We start from the raw sequence: 15320 nt of genomic DNA on the forward strand, positions 1-15320 counted from the left end.
TGCAACTTTTGTTAAGTTTCAGATTATTTCAGTATTTTTAAATATATATGTATATATATATGTGCATGTATGTATATACAAACAAAAGAATGGCATCTCAAAACATATTTTATTCAATACTTTTAGAATTTAAAATAATTTTCATAAAGTAGACTAAAGATAGGAAAGTGATCATGCATAAGGACATTTGTAATGATAAAGAGGTTAATTTATTAAGAAAATATAATCCTAAATGACTATGCACCTAATAATAGTGCCTCAAGATATGTGAAACAAAACCTGACAAAACTAAAAAGAGAAAGAACAAATTCACAGTAACAGTTGGATATCTCAACATTCCTCTCTGAATAATTGATAGAACAACTAGACAAGAAATCGGTAATAATATAGAAGACCTGAACTTACCAACCAATTTGATCTAATCAACTTCTGTAGAACACTCTATCCAACAATATGTATTTGGAAGGCCTTCAAGTTCACTGATGTTTTATTTGCAGGACTTTAATCTGATATTAAGTCCATCCGAATTTTTTTGTTTCAGATCATCTTTTTTATATCTCTAAAAGTTTCATCTGCTTTTCTTTACTTCCATTTAACTCTTCATTATGCTTATATTTTTCCTTTAAGTCCTTAAGCATGTTTTGAAAGCTATTTAAAACTCATTGTAGGCTAATTCTATCATCTTTGTATTTCTGGGTCTGTTTCTATTAACTGATTTTTTTCCTCCTGGTTAGAGGTCACGGTTTGCTACATTTTTGTCTTATTACTAATTTAGAAATAGATGCTGGATAATGAATAGAAATAGATGCTTCTGAGTTTGAATTTTGCCAGAAATTACTGCCTGTCATAAAGCTGGAGTAATTGTCTAGATAACTTCATTTGTTTCCTTTCACCAAGAGATTATAATCCTACATTGTCTGTTGCATCAAAATGGCTAAAAATAATTTTCCACATATTTTGTTCAGTTTTCTAATTTTTCAGGGTGGCAGGCCAAGTTTTGTACCCATTACATCTTTATGACCACTTAATTTATATGTTTAATTTTAGTTTCCAAAATAAAATTTTGTCTCAGAACATTTTTCCTATTTATTTCCTGTTTATTTATAAGTAATACATGAATACCCAATGCTCAATATAAAATTTTAAACCATACAGAAAAATATAGAGAAAAACATTAAGATACCATTTCAACCTTCCTTATCCTCCAATTCTCAAAATCTAAACACTGTTAACAGTTTATGTAGGATTTCAGATACTGTGTCTCTCTGCATATATACATAAAAATTTCACACTAAATGCATTATATATTTTCTATGACTTGTTTTTTAACCTTCATTTGTCTCAGGGTTGTTTTTTTTTATGTCGTAATATATAAAATTTTTCACTTTTAAACTTCTACTTAATATTCCATCAAGTGTATATGCCTTAATTTATTTAACCAGGTTAGTTACAAATGTATACAAGGTATTTTCAGGTTTTTTTTTTCCTATTAGAAATAATGTTTTAATGAACACCTTTATACATAACCCTGTACATAAAACACTTCTGTGCACAAATTGTGTACACAAGAGATTTCTACAAGGTCAACAGATAAAGTGACATGCATTTGATGTTATTATAAATTGAATTGTTTTTGTAGTTTTAAATTACAATTGCTGCTTGTTGCTATTATATAAAAAGACGATTGATTTTTGTTTATTGGGTATTGTGTCCTACAGCCTTGCTAAATTCACTTATTTCTAGATCTTTTTTGTAGGTTGCTTAGTTTTCTATGCACACAATTATGCTGTCAGTGAATAAAGCCAATTTTGCTTCTTCCTTTGCAATTTTTACAGCTTTAATTTGTCTTGCAATATTTAAAACCAGTAAAGAAAGTGTGGAATGTTCAATTAAGGGTTTGAGACAATTTCTATCCTAAGAGTTAAGCCCCTCTCTCACACCATATATGCACATAAACACAACTGCATAGTGAAAAAAATGTAATAAAACTTTAAAAATATTGTTAGTAAATACAGAAAATTTTCTTGTAACCATGGGTTGAGAAAGATCATTCTAACCTCTCTTTAAAAACAGAAGGATACTATGGCAAGCAGTACTATAAACTTTAAACATATGGCACTGTCTTTTGGGACTGGGTGATGGGAGAGACTGTGGGGAGTTCTAAGGTCACTAAAGAGACTGGCCTCTGGAGTAATTATTATTATCACATAGGCGGGAAGAGTGGGGAGGAAACTGGTATTACAAGCTGAATAAAGAATGACCTGCATTACATATTAGTGAGACAATTAGCAAGACTATTATTACCTATAATCACTTGGAAGGTGCAAAACGTGTTAATGAATTTTTGAACTTGCACAAGGAGATATCTAGGAAGCAAACTGCAAGTGCCTATTAGATTCCTTTAACTGCACAGATTTAGAGGTATCCCATAAATCTCAGGAACAGTGCTCGTCTAGATTTAATTATAAATACTACACGTATAATTGTTCACTATGTTTCTATTATTTCTTTTGCTCCTCTTCCTCTATCTTGAGATCGTTTTCTAATTTAATTCTCGCTTGATTTCAGAGAGTGCCTTCCTGAATACATTTCCTCAGATGGAGTATATGGATGACATAACTCTGAGTCTTTATGTATCTGAAAATGTCTTTCTTTCATCAGAAAAAAAAATGAGTAAGATCTTTGCTGGGTTTAGGTTTTTTAGATATTGCCTTGAATAATCAGTATTGTCCTTTTCTCTTCTAGGTCCCTGTGTTGCACATGAGCCATTCAATGCTTCTCTCTTCCTTGGCAAATAACTCGATTCTTTTCTGTCTTAGATTGGGAGTTTGTAAAATTTTTTTCTGTATCCTTGAAATTTTGCCAGATAATATCTAAGAAGTATGTCTTAAAATAACATTCTGTCTGGTACTCAGAGTCCTTTCCATTCAAAGCCATACTCTTTCTTCAGTTTAGGAATGTTGTCTTCAGTTATTTCTTTATTAATTTAACCTTTTTCTCACTCCCACTCCCCAACTCTGCAGTAACTACCATTCACACACTAAATCCCCTGGATACGTCCTCCATGTTGCTTTCCTAAAACATTTACATTTCAGGAGTGACTATTCTATTTTTAAATTCATTTATTATATTTTTCAAATCGGTTACAGTAACTTTTTCCTTTAATTTTATTTCTGTAAAAGTTCTCATTACATTTTTATTAAAGTTTACACCTTTGTAAACCATTAATTCTAACTCTACAGTAGCCACCTATTCTGGTTTCTTGGCTTAATATCCTTCCATCAAACTAACATTACTTTGAATGGCTTGTGAATTTTCCCTATATGAATCTCATTTTCCTTTCCTCATGCAAACAGGGAATATATAATTTGTAAGGATGTTTAAGAATTAAATGACAGACCCATACATACTTCCTTTTCTACAAAGTCTCCCTTTTATCTTATTTTTTTTGCAAAATGGGGCCTCACAAGAAATCTTGTGAGAAATGTAGATTCTCTCACCATAACTGAGACCCACTGAATCAGAATCTGTATTTTAATAACATCCTTAAGTGATGCTAATATACACTACAGTTTACAAAGAGCTGATCTAGCCAATAACACATGGGAAATGACAATAATTTCTTAAAGAAAACACCTGTTTATTTTTTCATATATTAATATTTTATATGGTGTTTGTCCCCAAAGTTATCAATACCTGTTGTTGTTTTAACTAGGCAAATTTTGGAATTTTGATTCTTTCATGATCTTTAGAGACTTTGCTTTATACTGAAAATAATAATAGTAATAATAAATGAAATGTAAGGAATGCTAGCCTATTCTCATCATGGCCTATTCATAGCTCTCCTCTATTCTCCAAGTAACCTCCAATTTGGGGGAAATGTACCCATTGTCAAAAGCCAGGAGATGGGGACAAAAGTTGACATTGAAATCTGCAGGAAAAAAATGTCTATTTGCATTTCTATGGCACTTCACCAGCCTTCTTCTAGATCAGTGTTCTTGAGCTCTAAAAATAGAGATTAATACATTAACTTGTAACATTGTGATAACCAAATGAAGAATCATATGAAAAAGTTCCTAGTACAATTCCCAGCATATAATCAATGCTCAAGAAATATTAGTTGTTTCACTTCCTGTTCATCCTTACTCTCTTGTAATGACTTTTTAAATGCTTACATTCCACATTTGGCTGTGAACATCAGGAGGGATGCAGTTTACTTCTTTATATAGGTAGGTCATGAACATCGGACACATCCTCTAAATGAATGCTCAGTAAGTGGATAAGGTATTTATCTATCATTATAGTAATACAGAGATAATAAATAATTTCTATCTTTAGCAATTTTTAGTAGTTTACTTAAACCAGGACTAATGATTGATTCAAAGACTCATTTATGGAATTATTAGACAAAGAATTCTTGTGCATCTATCATGAATGAGGTACTATGACAGACACTAGAGACCTAAATGATAAGCAAAAAACAGACACTCCCCACTTCGTTTAAGAGGCATGACAGATATGTCCAAACAGAATGTAAAATTGAATTGTGATTAAGTACTGAAGAAATACACAGTGCTGTAAGAATGTGGTAGGGGAGACAAATGTTAGACTAAGAACAGCTCAGCAAAATCCTGTCTTATCGACATATTTTTCAGCCATCTCACTACAGGCTGCCAATATCTAATTGACTCTTCCACTGTTTCCCTTAAGTTGGAAAATCCCCAGAGGCACTGCTTCCAGAAAGCCATCATCAAAACAAAACTCTTCCCCCAGGGAGAAGTTTGGGTGTAGACAGAAGGATCAGGCTACTAGTATCTTCCTTATTCCTCTTCTATTAGTTAACATATTGATACTGATTATCTTATCAGAATAGTTTAGATACTGTCACTTTGGGAAGACAAATGAGTCGTTAGAACAGTTGAGTTCAATATTTGTGAAATAATGGAGGCTCAATCCCAAGGGAGATGGGAGACACACTAAGCTCATCCAGCTAAGGAGCCTGGGTGAACCCAGTCAGGCTACTAAAACTTCGACAGGGAGGACACTGGTTTCATCAAACTGAGAGGTGATGACGTCAAAGAAAAACACTTCTACAATCTTATCTATAGTGGGCTGTTCCTTAAATCCTCTCAAGCTGGTAACTACGTCTCGCGCCCACTCCCATCTATAATCCCCCCGTATGGTCACACTACTTTTAAACTTGTAATTAAGTTTCAGGCAGACAAACCAAGGGGAGAAGTGGGTGGTATTTACTGATTCAGGAACTTTATTACTAGGAAACTCCTGCTGAGGAACACCTGGCTGGGGTGAAGACAGCCCTCCGCGCCGTACCCCCGATGACGCCTTACCTGTTCCTGAAGTAGTACTGCTGTGCCACGAACGTCGACCGCGCTTGCAGCCGAGCTAACGTGGCCATAGCCTCCCGGCGCCTGCCGGAGCTCGGGTGTTACTATCGGTCTCCACGGCAACCGGGCTAAACCATAACGCCAGCCCCGGGGGTTCCACTTCTCGTTTACTCCACTTTTATTTTCCACCCCGTTTCAGTTTGCAGAATACTAGCAAGAAAATTAAGAAATTTTGCGTAGGAAAAAGTTCCTGGGATTTGCCTCTCTCTTTTCTGTGAGTAAAAGGAGGCGATTCCGGGCGAGGAAGGCGGTGGAGGGAGGAGAGGTAATGGTTGCTCCGGGCATCCGGTTTCCGCCTCCCGTCTGCTTCCGGAAGCTCAGCTCAAAATGCTGAACTGCTTCTGGAAGTCACTGGTGCTGTGGTAGTTGGAGACTGTTCTCGGGCCTGAGCCTCGAGGCCAGGCTCCTGGGTGTCGTTAATGTTCGGGGCCGCCGGGCGCCAACCGATCGGAGCTCCAGCCGCCGGGAACAGCTGGTGAGGCTGGAGGCCCTGGGGTTGGGAGATCAGGAAAGGGGGTGATGGCCGGAGGCCGCTGGACCTGGAATGGAAGGGGGAGGGAGTTGTGATGGATGATCTGAAGACACTTAGGCCTTGCTCTCTCTCGTGCCTGGGATGGAAGCGATTTGAGGAAGGCGTTGAGGTGTGTGCTAAAGATTTGTGAAGGAATACGGTAAATGCTTGCTGATTGCCTAACACTCTACGATATTTGGGGAGTAAAGGTCTCTGTACTTCGAGAGCATTTCCTTTCTTCGTTGATTGTTGACAAGGCCAGGGACAGAAGAATTTCTTTTAATATAGGCCTTATTCCCTCACTTCCCTTTTTTAATTTAGTGGATTATACCACGTGTCTTGGAAGATCAAATCCCAGAATTCTAGAGTTCTGGAAGTTTAGTCTGGAAGAGACCGCCTCCCCACCCCCCCTTTTTTTTTTGCAATGGGAGTGACCTACCTGTTGTGTCCCTTGAAGGTTCCATTCTAGTTCAAATGAGATGTGTATGAGTGTTCCCTAAGAACATATAAATGCCAGGATTTGGTTTGGGGTTTGACTACGCCTGCGGCACCCCATCACCAGTGCCACTTAGGAATAATTGCTTTGACTTTTCAAAGTGCTTTCACAAATTTAATGCGCTTTATCTTTATGACAGTCCTGTGATAGGAGATTATCACGAGCACGGAATACTTAAGTGAGATGTCCAAAATTGCTATGCACATTCTGGAGTTAGAAGCTGGATTTGGGGTTTCTGTTTGAAAACTCTGTGATGCCAGACCTATTTTTCCCCAAGCCCTTTTCCTCCAAGCATACATAGAACAAGCAGTCAAACAATGGAGCAGATTTCCCACTGACAATGTCAAACATGAAGCTTTGAAAAACAGGTGAACTATGGCTGAAAAATGTATGTCCACTCTTAAGATTCTGCAGTGAATGAGACCATGAGGGATTCTCGTAGTCTGGGATCTCAGAGATGTTCTTTGCATCACCTATCACTAAAAGTTAAAAGAGTATCTTGCCTCAGATGTTTTGAATGAGATTAGATCATTCTGTAGTTTATTTTATTATGGGGATAGATTTGGTTATACTTTTAAATTCTCACAGTTTCCAGTGAAAAGGAGTACTTTTTTAAATGAGCCTTATTTTTTTAATGGTGTCGTATGGCATTAGAATAAAATAAAGCTCTTCTTACGTGTTTAGTATATTTAGTTTTGACAGTTGTATATACTGTGTAATCACCACCCAAAACAAGATATAGGACATTTCCATTACCCCTGAATTTCCTCTCCAGTAATCTAGTAGGTACCTTTCTTAATGTTTCACCATTCAATCAATACCTTGTTAAGGGAGCGAGACGAAATGTGCTATATGGATTGGTCTGCTCTTGCTGTAGTGATACTGACTTGTACAATAGGTGACTAGTTGATTAAGAAGTATGACTTCCTCTCCCTTTCACCTTCTACCCAAATTATAGTTAGGCTCCTCCTTATGATACAGAGAAGCCATCCTTCAGTTCTCTTAAAGTGCTTATCTTATTTTCAATTATCAGCATACAATTCATTCTTTCTTACAGCATCAGAGTATAGCATAGTTGCTAGTGCTTAATGTTTCTGAATGAAATTCTTAAAATCATGCCTGATTTGCTAGAATAAACACTTTCCATCCAGAAAACTGGAACCTTGATTTTCTAGTTTATCTGTCCATTACTGGGAATTTCTCAATGAAATTTTCTTTTTTCCTTCATTGGTCAGACATTTACCATACTATGAGTGAATGTTTTATCCCAATTATGAAATCTTGGTGCTACTAGGGATATTACTACTGAGTCATTACTTGGTGCCAGGTTTTATGGGCATATATCTCATGTAAATCTTTTTAGATGGGTGCTGTTGGTATTTTGCATTTTAGAAACGGTGAAACAGGAGCAAATATAGTTTAAATAACTGGCCCAAATACCATATTTGCAGCATGATTCCGGTATATCTGAAAACAATTCTTAACCATCCTGGTATTTGTCTGAATACGATACGCTATTACAGGAATATCTAAACTGGAAAGAATATGCCCAGATTTGTTAACTAACCTAGAATTCCTGTTATATTTACCTCCCATCTTGACTTCAACTTTTTCTCCAATGTCGAGGTTCGATTTTCAGTTTTTAGACACCAAATGGGTAAATAGTAAATGTTTTATCTCTCAACAACTTGTTGAAAAATAGAACCGACATTTTATTTTGTACTTTATTCCTAGAGAAGACAAGTTTTATACAATTAAATAATAAAAATCCTATGATCTTGTGCATGTCAGGAAATGAATATATTTTTTGTGCGAGTTATTCTTGTAAGTGGTTTATATTCAGTTTTTATAAAATATAGCTGAGTGTCTGTCTCCTTTTCCTGCCTCATCATTCACATACAATTTTGAAATTAGGGGCCAAAAAGCACAAGTATTTTGGTACTTACAGTGTAAACCTTCCTTTTAAAATTTGATTCATATAATGGACTAATCATTTATAATTTATATAGATTTTTATTACTTTTTACTTTATTACCGATTTATATTTAAAGTCAATTTCTGGTTTGTTTTTAAGATTTTAAAGGTTGAAATAAATTTTACAAGTAAGTCCTTGATAATGAAGATACTGAATTATTGATACATTGAAATAAACTATTTATTTAAATTTATGTGGTTTGCTTAAAAAAAAAAGCCCTAAAAAATAAAGTATATTGATTCTGGATCTTTTTTTCTTTTTTCTGAGTTTCATTTCTATTTAGTATTTGAATCTTTAGGTCTAAAAAACTGCATAAGGAAAAATGTGCTTTTTTAAATTTTTTAATTTATTTTATTTTATTTTATTTTTTTGTCTTTTATCTTGAGGTCAATGCCATCCTATTAGGTATGTTTGAGTCAGGTTTCTGTTTCAGCAATGAGGAATCAAAGCAACGGCCAGTGTGATTTTGGCAAAGTAACTCATTAATATTAGTATAGCTTCTTAGCATTTTTACATATGGCAAGCTGGAAATCTTTTTACTGAGCTAAAAAATTAAGAGTGTCTGGCTTGTTAATGTGGCAGAAAATTTGAAATCTGGATTGTCTAAATTTCTAGTGAAGACTACTTTCCTGTTATTCCTTCTTTCACTTAGTCTCATTGGTCTGTCTGTCCAGCAGATCTGTTATTTGTCAAGCATTATGCTAGATACTTGTAATTAATATGAAGTTGTCTTCGTTCTTGTTCTAGGAATTCAGAATATATTATATATTTAATAAATGTTGAGTCGTTACCATGTATGAGCAATGAATGAGACTCATCTTGAACATATTAGAAACTTGCCTAGATATGCTCTAATACATGCATGTTGACAAGAATTGGAATGAATTATTTTTTAGATGCTAAATTATTTTTGTTTGTTTTAGACTTTGACTTTATTTCACGTAGGCAGCTTCTTATTCAGTCGTTTACATTTCGAAAGTGATTAGAGTATAAGAAGTTTTGAATGACTCTTGAAGTCGTTAAATGAAGTTAAAATCAGAAGAATGTTTCTCAAATTTAAATAATAAATGATCTTTCCTTATTAAATCACTATTTGGAAAGTAGAATTAATACTTTTTTCTAAAGCCATGTATGATTTTTCCCCCCCATATTGCTAGTTAAGGAGGAAAGAAAGCTTTCTGGGTGTTCTGTGGTAACAAAAGTGACAAAATAGCAGTTGCCATTAGCACCTCAGTTGAGTGCAAGTCAGTGGAGCTTTTGCGCCCATTATGGTAAATGAGTTTTTCTTTGGTAAGAACCTGGGACTCTTAACTTGGAAGGGTGATTTTCTATAATTTATTTTTTCTTATATCTGTATATTATTAAGCTGAGATACACAGGATTTTTTTTTGTTTTTTAGTTGTTTTTTGTTTTTTTTTTAAGATCCTTAAATCTTTAAGGAGTACATGGATTTCTTGAAACCGCCTGCAAGATTTTTGCAAATGTCTGTTATTCCACTTCTCCCCGTGATTCAGAGTGGTTCAAGAACACAGAAAGGATAAGGTCTGTGCTTTTATTATGATATCCTCAGGATTCATAGTGTGGTTCTACCTTAAAAGCAAAATGATTTGATATGTCAGTGACCACTTTATTTGTGTATAGAGGTTGTTGAAAGATGAAATAACTGCTCTCACACATAAGTATCCACTCTCATCCCACAGAATCCCTTCGAGGTAGCAATTATACCATTTTTATGATGAATAAACAGAATAGAAGATAAGTAATTTGTTGAGGGTCCTCTGATGAATGAATATAGTCAAATTTAGCTTCAGATTCATAGATTTGACTTTAAAGCTCTTGTTCTCTATAGGTTCCTCCCAGTCTTTTCCCCAACCTAGAGAATTCTGTTCCATATGCATTGCCTAGTGTTAATGTAGAGTTATAATTCTTTACATGTTTCATAGTAAGATACATTCCCCTACCTCCCTGCTACCTCTTTCAAAAAGAGAGAAAAGGGGGGCACCTGGGTAGCTTCAGTTCAGGGCGTAATCCCAGAGTCCTGGGATTGAGCCCCGCATCACGCTACCTGCTCCGCTGGGAGCCTGCTGCTTCCTCTCCCACTTCGCTGCTTGTGTTCCCTCTCTTGCTGGCTGGCTCTCTCTTTCTCAAATAAATAAATAAAATCTTAAAAAAAAAGAGAGAGAGAGAGAGAGAAAAGGTTATTTCTGATTAATGGTTTAAATAGGTAGGTCAAGGAATTTCGAAACTAGCTTAACTGTTAACATTTAATGTTAGAGTTATTGTGTTTTTCCTAAGATGACCTTCTCCAAGATACATAAAAGGAAACAATTCTTCTGATCATTTAATAAGTTACTAGGCTGTGATAAAGATTTATTTTGACAAATATATTACCACTAAAGAAGAAAATTTATAAATTCTCATGAGCAGTAGAAATTTTAGTCAAAATAATTCTCACAGATCATATTTTGTTGAATTACTCATGAAATTTAGCCCTTGATGTGGCATCTTTAAGTCTCACTGTTGCATGTTTAGTCACCCATTGTCATGATCTACACTATTAAGTGTTAATTGTAATTTGTACTTCTATGACCAAACAACCTTTCCTTTCTTAAGTAAAAGCTAACATGAATATCGAGACATGTAATTCCGAGACAATTTTCTTAAATTTGTGATCAGTCATAGCATACATTCATCAGCATAGCTCTTGACCAGGACCTCCTCGTACATTGTTTTTGTACACGTTGAGTTTTTAATCATACGGAAACTAACACATAAATGACTATTTCCTTAAATTTTTAAAAGCCAGTTAAGCAGTTGGATTTAGCAACATTTAACTTCGTTTTAGCACTCTACTGCCAGTTACTTAACTTTGTAGAAGAAATAATCTATTTTACAGAGATGAAGAGGAGAATTTTACCATGTACTAGGTGATAAGGAATATTTGATTTCTTTTCCCTTATCTGGATATGTGACAGTTGTAGTCAATTACCCTTTTTGTTATATCTGAAAGATTTTTGTTTTTTGATGAACTTGTTGGGTTTCTTCAGTAGGCACACATCTCTCATTTTATCATGTAATTTTTATCGGTGTCCAGGCAAGGAAATTGTTCCCTAATTTTTCTGTAGATGCTATATTTTATCCTCTTAGGAATAGTAGTTATTGCTAAGAGAGTCTTCAAAAAGTAATCGTTGATAGAGTAGTTAGCTGTTAGTTATTGGGGGGATCAGTTTTGGGGGCTTTCTTGGGCTTCATCTCCTACTATGCCTGCCTATACATTGTTGACTGCTATTTGAGAGTCCTTGCTTTGTCAGTCAACTGGTAGTCCTTTGGGAACATATGAACAGTTGTTTGGACTAAGGCAGCTTCCTGAGTCTTCTTGAACCAGAAACATGATGTAATGTAATACCGCCTACATAAAACCAAAGTGCTTATCTACTCAGGTCATTTCCTTTTACAGAATCCAACTTTATATAGATAGTGGGACTACAATCTAATTCTTTTCATCTGGAGTATTTTAAGAAAACTATTAGTTAACGGTTCTCTTAGATATTATACCCAATGCAAACTATTCTCAAAAGATACCATTTCCATTGAATTCCAAATGAAGAGAAATTGTTTTATAAATGTGACTATTATTCAAATTAACTAAGTGGTAATTCACTGAATTTTACTATAACTTAATTTACAACTATGAATGCTAATAAACAGGTTTTTATACAAGAAAGTTGTATATTTCCAGATTTCCTCTTCAAAGGAAAGATCTTATTTTAAGAAAATATCTTGAAGATAAAGTGTTTCCATATAATGATCTTCAGTGTAACTGCCAAGGAAATAAATGAGCTATTGATGATGTGATGGTCTGCTATAATGACCTTATTTCTGTGAGGCCAGTTAATGCCAGTTTTCCCTGAGAGATATAAGTGAAGCAGCTTGACTGACTGACTATAATATTATTGGCTCGTTAACAGGGGTTTTGACTTGCAGGAATCTGGTTAGTTGAAACTGAAGGGGAAAAAAGTGATTTGAACTCTGAATGGCACCTATGTTAAATGTATTTTTTTCTGTGTTTTTATGGGGTTTTTAAGAAGTTGGGGGTTTTTTGTTCTGTTTTGTTTTGCTTTTTTGAGAGAGAGAGAGGGGAGGGGCAGAGGCGGGGAGAGAGAGATAATCCCAAGCACTCTCCACACCCATTGTGAAGCCAGACATGGGGCTTGATCTCACAACTCTGAGATCATGACCTGAGCCAAAATCAAGAGTCAGATGATTAACTGACTAAGCCACCCAGGTGCCCCAAGAAGTCTTTTTTAACGTATTTGTTTTATTTGATAGTCATATCTGATTCCTGTTTGAGTAGCATCATGGAATAAATTGGGTTCTTCTAGTTAAAATTTTTTTAAGGTATTTAATTTTCTCAAGAAAAACAATATAAAATCAAGTAAGGTGACAATTTTAATGATATTATAAAGAAGATTTGCTTACATTCTTAGGAATGCTATCAGTTATTTTTTCTTAAGCTGTGTTTGTTACAGCAACACTTTCTAAATGAAATTAATTGAAGACAAATTTCAATCGATTGAATCTGATTGCTAACCTTTATCTAATGTTAGGACCACCACATTTTCTTTTCTAAAGTAAAGCACTAGATTATAACTTCCAAAGTAATCTGCAATTTTAGTTGGAGATTATATTCATGTGTTGAGTTAATTTCACATTAATATTTAGACCTAGTCATTCACCCATTGATAAGAAAACTGAATCTTCAAAAAGTAAGTTACTTGAGAACCCGATGATACTGAGTCTTCTTTTAGACAAAGGATCTTTATTATAATACATGTTAAACTGGCTTCCAGTGAATTTTATTAAAGGTGCAATATTATATGCAGAGATAATAGGTCTTTCAGACTACGTTTTTTCCAAAGAAATAGTATTAAAGGAAATGAACAAAATATTTGTTGTAATAAAAGGAGAACAAAAAGGTGATTATTAATGTAGAGGTAATGGAGAAAAGGATTATCAATGGAGAAATTGGATTATCGATGTAGTCAGAATTGTAGCCCCTCTTTTGGCTTAATGTTAGTTAATTCTTATGTGACGCATATTTCTTGTAATCAGATGCGAAGTCCTGAGTAATATATAGGACCCTTTTAGTGCTTCTCCAGAGTTTATTTAAAATATATATTTGAATCACCACATTTTTAAAAAATGTGTGTCCATATAGGTTTTTATTCATTCAGAATGCCAAAGGAGATCTGGAAAATACAAACCCACATTAAATGGAAGACTATGTCCATTTAGTTAATTGCTCACAGTGTACATTTTACTGATGGCGGCAGCATTGGTTCTTCAGATTCAACACACCTTCACTTTTACTGCCCTGTGCCTTGTGTTGATTCAGGTCTTCCATTCCTTTTTTCTGTTCAAAAGAATGTAGTGCCTGACTGAGTCATTCGGCTTTACATAGATGTATATTAAATCTGTCTGAACAATTAAAATAGTACCACCTGCTGCTACATCACTCAAACAAAAATGCAAACTGGATATTGGAATTTTGTAGTACTAAAATGCTGTTCTTGGCTGTACTTGGTTGAGCATTCAGGCTCTAGAACCAGATTGCTGGAGTTTGAAGCCTGTTTCTACCATTTCCTAGGTGTGTCACTTTGGGCAAATTGCCCTTAATGTCTCTGTCTCATATACTACCTTCTAGGGTTATTATGTGAGAATGAAATGAGCAAATGCATATAAAACACTTAAAAATGGGCCTACCATATAGTGTTAGAAGCTGTACATCATCTTATAAGTAGTAAATCCAGTTGAATCACAATGTATGTTTGTTCTTAGGTTGTTAAAATAAAAAGACAAAGTTAAAAGTTATCATAGGGAACTTGCAAATGCCTAAAATTATAGACTGTAGAGACTATATAAACCAGGGGTCAGCAAACTATGGCCAGCCATCACTTAGTTTTGTAAATAAAATTTTATTAGAACATAGCCATATCCATTCATTTATGTCTTGCCTAGGGCTATTTTCACCTTACAGTGGCTAAAGTTGAATGGTTATGACAGAGACCTAATGGACTGCAAAGCCTAAAATATTTACTATTTGGCCCTTTGCGGAAAAGTGTGCCTACCCCTCCTGTAGACTTATAAATTATATAGACCTCTGTAGTTGGGAATACTTTGATCCCTAGGTGCTTCTGGAACTCAGAAATAATTGTTCATGATCTTTATAAGAAAAATACATATTCAAATTAACCTATAATGTTTAAAAGTTAAAATCGGAATTTTGGGCACTCCATCAACAACTGATTTAGAATCTTTGGGAGTTGGGTTTAGAAAGGGTCAGTGTAATTTATAAAAGTTCCTAAAGAATGCTTACTATTTTTTTTAAAGATTTTATTTCTTTATTTGACAGAGAGAGAGCCAGCCAGCGAGAGAGGGAACACAAGCAGGGGGAGTGGGAGAGGGAGAAGCAGACTCCCAGCAGAGCAGGGAGCCCAATGCAGAACTCGATCCCAGGACCCTGGGATCATGCCCTGAGCCAAAGGCAGACGCTTAACGACTGAGCCACCCAGGTGTCCCAAGAATGCTTAATATTTATCCTAGCTGACAAGTGGATAATTTTTTCACTGGCAACATACATAGTTCAGTGGTTTTTGTTTCTTTTTACAAAAAACAAAAAGCGAGAATGAATTACAAGAAAAATGATGGGCCACTTTAGACCAGTGAGGCTCCAGTTTGAATAAGAACATAGTTTCTGCTTGATTGAATTATGAGATTAGTGTGGTTATACATGCTAAATATATGCCGAGTATCTGGTTAAAGTCTTTTTTTACATATATTACAAATCTTGAAATTACCTGTCTTTTCCATCTCCCTCACATTTCATGGTAGTGACTGGGCAGAGCATGTGGTAAGTAGAGAATTGTGCAGCTT

The 15320-nt window shown here is 35.0% G+C and overlaps 2 protein-coding genes across 5 annotated transcripts in view; one reads left to right on the forward strand and one right to left on the reverse strand.

Annotated features, from left to right (window-relative positions):
* SPATA17 (spermatogenesis associated 17) overlaps window positions 1-5428 on the reverse strand; it is a 169263-nt gene extending 163835 nt beyond the window's left edge. Inside the window, exon 1 of the mRNA XM_008685733.2 lies at window positions 5349-5428. Coding sequence (XP_008683955.1) covers window positions 5349-5416 — 68 coding nt within the window. The 5' untranslated portion in view covers window positions 5417-5428. The remainder of the gene's footprint in view (window positions 1-5348) is intronic.
* Window positions 5429-5515: 87 nt separating this feature from the next.
* The window catches only part of GPATCH2 (G-patch domain containing 2), a 193446-nt gene continuing 183641 nt past the window's right edge, over window positions 5516-15320 (forward strand). For 2 of the 4 annotated variants that reach the window (XM_008685668.2, XM_008685667.2), the window contains exon 1: window positions 5522-5880. In XM_008685668.2, the coding sequence (XP_008683890.1) occupies window positions 5825-5880 (56 nt within the window). In that variant the 5' untranslated portion in view covers window positions 5522-5824. Of the gene's footprint in view, window positions 5881-9809; window positions 9930-15320 lie in introns of all 4 variants that reach the window. The other 2 variants (XM_008685669.2, XM_008685671.2) reach the window with 2 other exon arrangements.

Source organism: Ursus maritimus, unplaced genomic scaffold, assembly GCF_017311325.1.
Source record: "Ursus maritimus isolate PB19 unplaced genomic scaffold, ASM1731132v1 scaffold_2, whole genome shotgun sequence".
Taxonomy (NCBI): Eukaryota; Metazoa; Chordata; class Mammalia; order Carnivora; family Ursidae; genus Ursus; species Ursus maritimus.